This window comes from Hylobates moloch, unplaced genomic scaffold (genome assembly GCF_009828535.3).
Source record: "Hylobates moloch isolate HMO894 unplaced genomic scaffold, HMol_V3 SCAFFOLD_9, whole genome shotgun sequence".
NCBI lineage: Eukaryota > Metazoa > Chordata > Mammalia > Primates > Hylobatidae > Hylobates > Hylobates moloch.
In genome coordinates, this window is record NW_026652284.1 from 12,165,897 (window position 1) to 12,175,602 (window position 9,706).

The 9,706-nt window shown below is 47.4% G+C and overlaps 1 protein-coding gene and 1 non-coding gene across 2 annotated transcripts; both read left to right on the plus strand.

Moving 5' to 3' along the window:
* The first annotated feature begins 2,971 nt into the window (after positions 1-2,971).
* On the plus strand, positions 2,972-7,171 carry LOC116813903 (PRAME family member 8). Its single transcript, XM_032760970.2, has 4 exons — positions 2,972-3,049; positions 4,085-4,396; positions 4,780-5,355; positions 6,273-7,171. The coding sequence occupies exons 2-4, from the start codon at positions 4,110-4,112 to the stop codon at positions 6,832-6,834; spliced, it is 1,425 nt and encodes a 474-aa protein (XP_032616861.1). The 5' UTR covers positions 2,972-3,049; positions 4,085-4,109; the 3' UTR covers positions 6,835-7,171.
* A 1,775-nt stretch (positions 7,172-8,946) lies between these two features.
* LOC116814074 (U6 spliceosomal RNA) lies at positions 8,947-9,053 on the plus strand. The gene has a single exon (XR_004371159.1). It is a non-coding gene; the product is annotated as a U6 spliceosomal RNA (small nuclear RNA).
* The last annotated feature ends 653 nt before the right edge of the window (positions 9,054-9,706 follow it).

Below are 9,706 nucleotides of genomic sequence, written 5' to 3' on the forward strand. Positions count from 1 at the left end.
GGCTGGAGGAGGGAAACAGAAGCTCAGAAATATTCTAGAGACCCTGAGCAAGGGCCTGGGGGAGCTTTGGTATTCCGGTGGAGAGTCTGTGAGTGGAGAAGGGGTCAGGTCATCTTCTCAGAGGGGCTCTGAAGGCTGCTCTGAGTTTGACAGCAGATGAGTGCCTTGAGAAGAACAGGTGACAGGACGTGGTAGAAATGCCCCCAAGTGCGGGATTCTCGCTGGGGTCCTGGGGGTGGCGCTGGACCTTCTGAATTGGGCAGGAAGGGAACATCTGTCAATCAGGTATTTTCTTTTATTTTTATTTTATTATTATACTTTAGGTTTTAGGGTACATGTGCACAACGTGCAGGTTTGTTACATATGTATCCATGTGCCGTGTTGGTTTGCTGCACCCATTAACTCGTCATTTTCAACATTTAGATTATTGAACCCTTGAGGGGATCCTCTGAGCCCCTCACCTGAGGGGGCTGCCAATCATTTGCTTCCTGAACATGGGCAGATTCCTCTCCCCAGCCAAGTCTCAGGGTCACCACGTTCAAAATGGGGACTATAGCAACACGCCTTAGATTCTTCGTGAGGGAGAGCTGAGATCTTGGATGAATGGTACCAGTCCCTGCTGTGCCTCGTGGTTGCTCAGTCAACAGAGACACTCACGATCACCTTTGGTGCTGAGCTCAACCTCAGCCTCAGGCTCACAAAGTGAGGGCAGGTGACGTAGAAGCCGCACTGAGCACGTTTCAGTTTAACTCGATTGCACACATAGCAGGGCATTGATAGTGAGGTCGGAAATGTGGAGAGAGAACATTTACAGAAATATTCCACGATAGAGAACATCCTTCAAAGTACTCCAGTTTTGGAAGCCAGTGGCATCTCCGAGCTGTCTGGTTTTCATATGGAACGAGAGAGAAAGGCCTGGAGGACTTTCTGGAGGCGGGGGATGTTCTTGCTACTTTGTGCTCTAAAATATCAGAAGAATGACTGTGTGATCCTGCTTAGGATGGGAGCCATCCCTGAACTTAGCAGATCTTTCAACATGAAATAGAGCTTCCAGCTTTTGTGGGGGAAATGTATTGTATGTTTGCACGCAATACAACCATATGTGTGCACCATTCTTAAAGACAGGAAGGCTGAGTTTCTCTTTTTCTTTCTTTCTTTCTTTCTTTCTTTCTTTTTTTCTTCCTTTCTTTCGTTTCCTTCTGTCTCTCTCTCCTTCCTTCCTTCCTTCTTTCCCTCTTTCTTTCCTTACTTTCTTCCTTCCTTCCTTCCCTCTTTCTTTCCTTACTTTCTTCCTTCCTTCCTTCCCTCTTTCTTTCCTTACTTTCTTCCTTCCTTCCTTCCCTCTTTCTTTCCTTACTTTCTTCCTTCCTTCCTTCCTTATTTTTGAGACAGGTTTCACTCTGTTGCGCAGGCTTGAGTGCAGTGACATGATGACAGCTCACTGGAGCGTCAGCCTCCTGGGCTCAGGTGATCCTCCCACTTACACTTCTTGGGCAGCTGAGACTACAGGTGCACACCACTGTGCCTGGCTAATTTTTTGTATATATATTTTTTGACACAGATTTTTATACGTTGCCCGGGTATGTCTCAATCTCCTGCACTCTACTAATCTGTTCTGCCTTGGCCTCCCAAAGTGCTGAAATTACAGATATGAGCCACCACACATGGCCTGAGTTTTCTTTGTATGCCTAATGGTATCACTTTTATCAGAATCTCTCTGTTAAATATTAGGGACAAGAGAGGACTTTAAGGATGACAGAACATTAACTATCAAAATATACTGGGGAAGGGGCTGATGGGATTGATGAGGATGAAGGGCCCTGGGAAATGCCTGGGGCTGAGGATTGCTGGAAATGTGCCACTGTGGGAAGATTCCTGAATCTAAAGGAAAGGTTTCCAGACCGTAGCGCCATGACAGGGAGACGTGGACCCTTGTTCACTTTTCTCCCACATCCTGCAGAGCCCACAGCTTCCACTGTCCAAGGCTTCCAGCTTGGGAAAGTCTCCCTTTCCAGGTCTGACCACACTGCCTCTGTCTGGCCTTTGCCCCAGCTCAGATTCTCAGATTCCATCTTCCCAGGCTGGTTTTCTGAGACAAGCCCATCATTTTTGGGAGTAAACATGCTTTCCCTTCTAGTAGGGGCCGAGACTGTATCTGTCTCCTCTGCCCTCAAAGACAATGTTGTGTTTGAAGAGTCTGCACTGTCTCTTTTGTAATTATTCTCTTTTAAATTTTTAAACTCAATCTAGACAGTCTTTCAATCCTTCTGTCTAGACTCCCACAAAATATCCACCATGTTTTATGCTGTCTTGGTTCCTTTCCAGGGTTCTGTTAGAACACCCAGTCCCATCCTGGCCAGCCTCCACCTCACTTTGTCATTCTGTCCTGATTTCCCTCAGCGAAGCCTTGACCTTAGTCTTGTGATCAATCACACCCTCAGTGGTTCCCCTCTTCAACCTGAACCCACATATGACCTGCCATGTTATAAAACATAAAACCCAGGTGACTGTTGGATAAAGGAGCTTTTTAATCCGTTTTCTTAGGGTTGACATCACCGTCTTTTTAAAGCTGTCTTAACTGTCTTAATGAAATGTTTTGATAATTTCGATGTGGCCATAGATTTTCCCATAAAGATATCATTAGGTTTTGTTTTTTCTTTCTAATGCCAGGAACAGATTAAACCTTCCATGTCACTATGAAGGTCATGTATTAGTCAAACTTCATCTGTGTTTGGGGAATAAATGAATTAATGAGTTTTAGACTTTCACCCTATCATTTATTCTTTCACTTTCATAAATGCACATCTAATTTAATCAATGAAACAGAAGAAAGCGGGAAACTCAATCAAGATTAAGTAGGAGGAACTTCGGAATCTAATCAGGTATCACTTTCTGATTGGAAGCTGGTGATTCAGAAGGGGAGGGTGTGGTTAGAAACATCAATAAAATCTCCTGAGTTTGCCAAGGGGAGACCCAAAGCCTTGGTGCCTGGAGCTACTGCCTGGTTCTCTGAGAGGTCCCAGCACCCTGCAAACGGAGTCCAGATCTGGTAAGTCACCACCTTCTTAGGAACATGCCCGTCTGATCTGCAGCCAGCCAGTCAGGGATGGTGACATGCAGCCCAAAGTGGCACAGACAATTTCCTGTCTGTTTTTTCAATTAAACAGATGTAGGTTTTGATTTTTCCTCTAAATATACTTTTGACTTCATCCCTCAAATTTTGATTTGTGCTTCATTTTTCTCATTTCAAAAGTCTTATTGAAGCAGTTTTTTTTAAAAAGATATTAAACATTTATGATTGGATGGGTTTTTATGTCTTGACATGTGAAATTATTGGTTTCTGTGCCCTTCAGCTATAGTTCACACACTTGGTGGTGTTGTGATTTTATTAGTCAGGCTTCCATTTTTACAGAAACCTTAGATCTCCCGTACCCCATTCTCAGTAGTCTTGTTCTGAACATGGGATTTATCTCTTCCCTTAGACTCTGTCCCTAAGTGGGTGATTGTGAGTATGCGGAAGGGATGTGTATTGGAGCCTTCACCTGAGACTTAGTGTTTCCATTCCTACCTTCCAAGTGCTCTAGAATGCTGCCACAATGCTTTTATAATTTCTGTTATAATTTTTCAAAATAAAAACAAATGACATTGATTTTAGGGGGTCACTTTAGTCTTCCCCAAGCATGCTAATTGTGTAAACTGAGAATGCAGGCTGTGTGGGGCCACAGGACACTCTCATTTTCATTGTTTTAGGGTGGTAAGTAACAAAAAAATGTCCCTCAAAAAGGTGGAGCTTAGCTTTCAGGATCCTGAGTGACAGATAGCAGTAATCCTGAGATTCAGTGGAGCAATGCGTAGAAATTAATGGGCCACTGGTCACCTTTTCCCCTCCTCGGTGTTTGGAAGACATTCTTTCTGGCAGTCGCAGGGGCACACATACAGATTTGTGGCCACCAAGTGGAGAATGGAATCGGGGGGAATGGAGGGCTTTTCCACCTCCACCAGAGCAATGAGATTGGCAACAGGAGGAGACGAGGTGATCGCATTTGGCTGAGAGTGATGCCTTTTCTATGGATTTGTCCTCTAGGATTTTCCCTTGCAGATTCATCAAGATGAGCATCAGCGCCCCACCCAGACTCCTGGAGCTGGCAAGGCAGAGCCTGCTGAGGGACCAGGCCTTGGCCATCTCTGCCATGGAGAGGCTGCCCAGGGAGCTCTTCCCCACACTGTTCGTGGAGGCCTTCAGCAGGAGATGCTGTGAAACCCTGAGAATGATGGTGCAGGCCTGGCCTTTCACCCGCCTCCCTCTCGGGTCCCTGATGAAGTCGCCTCATCTGGAGACCTTAAAAGCTGTGCTGGAGGGAGTTGATGTGCTGCTGGCCCAGGGGGTTCGCCCCAGGTGAGGTGACCCAGGTGGTCAGGTGGGGAGGGCCCTGTTGTCCAGGGTAGGGACAGGCTGTTTCAGGAGGGGGAGGGGCAGAGTGGAGGCCCAGAGGCTTCTGATGGTGCCAGTGAAGAAGCTCAGAGGGGCCTTGGCCATTTCCCAGCTCCTCTGGGAAAGGACTGCTCACCATGCAGGGTCCACTGAGGAAACAGGAACTTCTCCTCTAGTGGCACTGAAAGCTACAGGCAATGGGGATGAGGCAAAATCCAGGGGGAAAAGGGGTTGGAGAAAATCAGAGAGGGAAAAGTGGCAGGGAGGGGAACAGCTGATGCCTGGGATGTAAATAAAAGCTCAGGTCCTTGCCTTACTTTGGAGCCTCTCTTCTCCTTTACCCGCAGGTGGTCAAAACTTCAAGTGCTGGACTTGAGGAATGTGGATGAGAACTTCTGCAGCATGTTGTCTGGAGCCACTGCATCCTTCCCGGAGGCTCTGAGTCAGAAGCACACAGCAGAGAGCTGTCCAGGGACAGGCGGGCAGCAGCCCTTGATGGTGTTCGTAGACCTTTGCCTCAAGAACAGGACACCGGATGAATGCCTCACTCACCTCTTAGAGTGGGGCAAGCAGAGAAAAGGCTTACTGCATGTGTGCTGCAAGGAGCTGCAGGTTTTTGGAATGCCCATCCACAGGATCATAGAGGTCCTGAACATGGTGGAGCTAGACTGTATCCAGGAGGTGGAAGTGTGCTGCCCCTGGGAGCTGTCCATTCTTGTGAAGTTTGCCCCTTACCTGGGCCAGATGAGGAATCTCCGCAAACTTGTTCTCTTCAACATCCGTGCATCTGCCTGCATTCCCCCAGAAAACAAGGAGCAGTTCATTGCCCGATTCACCTCTCAGTTCCTCAAGCTGGACTATTTCCAGAATCTGTCTATGCACTCTGTCTCTTTCCTCGAAGGCCACCTGGACCAGCTGCTCAGGTGAGGAAGGATGGGGAGCTTTCTCTTCAGACCACGGCAGAGCCTTTCTTTGTTACAGTAAACACCAGTGGGCATGCACTGTGAGCCAGCCTGTGAGGAGGTAACAGTGAAGGGACACTAGAATGTCCACGCATTGTCCTGTTAGTGGCTCTGTCCTGATATGTGTATCACACAACCATAACAATAAAGTCAGAGGGATCTCCTGGGCTAGATGCTATAAAGAAGGTGCCAAGCTAGGAAGCTACTGCAGCATTTAGATCTAGTGAGAGTGCGTTTGTGAATTCCTCCTGAGGATGTGTGTCTAAGTTAAAATGATGGGAACTAGGGAGTTGAAGAGGGCACTAAAGAAGAGAATGCCCATCACACTCCCATATTTTAAAATATAAGGTCTGTCCTCACCTGCCTAGTGAACAGGCAAAATCCTGTGTCTCCCTGTCAGCTCCCTGTCTTGAGCTCCAGGTCAGGTAATTAATTTATGGGAAATACATGATGATAGAATAGAGGGTGAGGGAGCAGGAGTGAAGAATGGTGAAAGTGAAAGAGGTTTGCTGATCATACAGGCGTGTCAGGTGTTCCCTGCAGCCTGGCCACCCCAGCTGATGTTGCCGGATCCTGCCTGGGTTTGTCATTTATGCCTCTGTCTCCACTGGGCTCCTGTGGCCCAGAGATGTGGTTTTCTACCTGACACATGAGGAAAGGGAGGCTTAAAGTTCATGGACTTGACCCAGTCACCTCGGCGATGGTGAAGGACTGAGCCTCGATTGGGACTGCACTGAAGGAGCAGAGTCTCCATTCCCACAGCCCAGGTGCTGACTATCCTCGGATGAGCAGAGCAGCCTTGGGTTGTGAACAGTGTCGTCTCTCACCTTGAGGTCTTCCCCACCACTCTCCTCTAACTCCTTCTTGTTCTCTCCCAGGTGTCTCCAGGCCCCCTTGGAGACAGTGGTAATGACCGACTGCCTGCTGTCAGAGTCGGACTTGAAGCATCTCTCTTGGTGCCCGAGCATCCGTCAGCTAAAAGAGCTGGACCTGAGGGGCATCACACTGACCCATTTAAGCCTTGAGCCCCTCGCAGTTCTGCTGGAGCAAGTTGAGGCCACGCTGCAGACCCTGGACTTAGAGGACTGTGGGATCGTGGATTCCCAACTCAGCGCCATCCTGCCTGCCCTGAGCTGCTGCTCCCAGCTCAGCACCTTCAGCTTCTGTGGGAACTTCATCTCCATGGCCGCCCTGGAGAACCTGCTGCGCCACACCGTCGGGCTGAGCAAGCTAAGCCTGGAGCTGTATCCTGCCCCTCTGGAGAGTTATGACGCCCAGGGTGCTCTCTGCTGGGGAAGATTTGCTCAACTTGGGGCTGAGCTGATGAAGACACTGAGGGACTTAAGGCAGCCCAAGATCATTGTGTTCAGCACCGTCCCCTGCCCTCGCTGTGGCATCAGGGCCTCCTATGACCTGGAGCCCAGTCACTGCCTCTGTTGAATGCCTGCCATCAGGGTGGATATATTTCAAGCTTTCTTCTGGTCATTTGGGAACCGAATCATAGGCCATGAGTGCATATTAAAGGGAGCACAGACCCATCATTTCAGATGCCTGTTCAGTGTGAACGGGAAAGGAACGGGGATGCAGGAGGGGCAGGACTTGGGGAAAAGTTGACTTGGAGTGGATGGGCTCTTTAGAGACCTGTGTCCCAGAGAACCAGAAATGGGAATCTGAATTGCTAGAGTGAGAATCAAGTAGGAGAGACACATGACAGGGTTACCCCCGCACAGATGGTTGTAAAGGAACAGTCATAAATAAAGGAAACTGAGTGGAAACTTTCTGGTGTCCTCCATAATTGCTTAACGTGGCTTAACAATTAAACAATTTAAACCTGAAAAAGTCCAGTTACTGATAGACGAAATAACGCACGGATTTGTCTGTGACTGATGAGGTTCAGCTCCCAGAAATCAAGCCATCAAAATGAAATTTGATCATTTGGATCAATTCCCTCCTTTTCTTTACTTCTCTCTGGGCATCTGTTACCTTCTTACTATTCTCTGTGCCTATTTAGTGGGTTAATACACACGAGAGACGCACACAGGGCCTGGAACATTCTAAGTGGAAAGTGAGTGTCAGCCACTGAAGTTAAGCCCCTTCAAGTGCCCTCATTCTGCCCCGATGCAGAGACCCCTTTCACTCTCAATGGCTGCATTCACATCCCTCAGTTCCTGACCATTACATGTGCTGAGAAACGACTTCACTGCCCAAGGCGTGGCCCCTGCCCTGGAAGGGGAGCTCCACACTGTATGAGCAGGAGCCTCATGGCATCACCAACCCATGCCTGTCCTCATGGTGGGTAGCAGCCCTTGCTGAATTAAAGTAGTTGTGGCCAATAAAGACATCCAAATTCCCTTTTAGCAAAATGCTTACATTATGTAGGCATATAATACCTATAACATCAATGACAGACCTTTTCTTAACTCCTCCTTTTTCTCCCTGTCAAGGAAGACTAGTGCACCGTGGTAGGAATCACACATCCTCAGACGGTGGATAACGATCAAATGCCTGTGGCTAATTAATGACCACACCTGTGCTGAGGGACCCTACAAAAAGGGCACCTAAGTGTAGAACCCTGCTGAGGACTCAGGGGCTGGTGTGTTTGGGCACGAAACAGCCAAGAGGCTCAGTTTCTCTGTAAAATGAAGATGATGATGCCACCACCCTATGAGACCGTTGTAGGACCCAGTGAGATGGTGCACGGTCAGGACCTGGAATGGGGCCTGGCATACAGTAAGAGCTCAATACATGCATCTTGTTCTTTTTGTTTCCTTCCTAATAGAAGTCCCAGCATTCTTCACCCTTCAATCTCACCTTCTATTCCTGATAACAGGGAGGCAGCAGCAACCCAGGGCAGGCAACGGGACTCAACTTCTACACGCCACCACCACTTAATTGTGATTCCCCCAAACAGCAGAGCCTCAGCAGCCAGCAGAGGGTGGGGTGGACCGGGCAGGACTGAGTTCATCTCTAGTGATCATGAGATAAAAATTTCCAACCCATGAGACTCATGTGCCCTCTGCTGGTTGGTCAGACCATCTGATGTAATTTATTGATGCAAACAGGATGATATTGAGTGGTATCTCCAAAAATCTGCTGTTATGTAAATGTTTATAGAGAATAAATAATTGCGATTTATATATAACATATTTTTTATATATTGAATATATGTATATTGAAATTTTAACTTATAATGGGAATTTAGTATTTTAAAGTATGTAGTGCAATATTTTAAAAAGGTTTGTGGCCTGAGTGCAGTGGCTCACGCCTGTAATCCCAGCACTTTGGGAGGCCGAGGTGGGTGGATTCCAACGTCAGGAGATAGAGACCATCCTGGCTAACTCGATGAAATCACGTCTCTACTAAAAATACAATAAACTAGCCGGCATGGTGGTGGGCATCTGTAGTCCCAGCTACTCGGGAGGCTGAGGCAGGAGAATGGCGTGAACCCAGAAGGCAGAGCTTGCAGTGAGCTGAGAGTGTGCCACAGCACCCCAGCCTGGAGGACAGAGTGAGACTCCGTCTCAAACAAAAAAAAAAAAAAAGAAATTTTTTGTGTTGGCCTGGGCAGCGCATATACTAAAATTGGAATGATACAGAGAAGATTAGCAGGGCCCCTGCGCAAGGATGACATGCAAATTCGTGAGACGTTCCATATTTTTCAGGAAACAACAGATGCTGGAGAGAATGTGGAGAAATTAGGCACGCTTTGACACTGTTGGTGGGAGTGTAAATTAGTTCAACCATTGTGGAAGACAGTGTGGCGATTCCTCAAGGATCTAGAACTAGAAATATCATTTGACCCAGCAATCCCATTACTGGGTATATACCCAAAGGATTATAAATCATTCCACTATAAGGACACTTGCACACATATGTTTATTTTGGCACTGTTCATAATAGCAAAGACTTGGAACCAAACCAAAAGCTCTTCATTGATAGACTAGATAAAGAAAATATGGCACATATTCATCATTCAATACTATGCAGCCATAAAAAACGATGAGTTCAGGTCCTTTTCAGGGACATGGATGAAGCTGGAAATCATCATTCTCAGCAAACTAACACAGGAACAGAAGACCAAATACCACATGTTTTCAGTCATAAGTGGGAGTTGAACAATGAGAACACACGGACACAGGGAGGGGAATATCATACACCGGGGCCTGTCGGGGTGTGGGGGTGTTGGGGAGGGAAAGCATTAGGATAAATACCTAGTGTAGATGACGGCTTGATAGGTGCAGCAAACCACCATGGCATATGCATCCCTATGTAACAAACCTGCACGTTCCGTACATGTATCCCAGAACTTCAA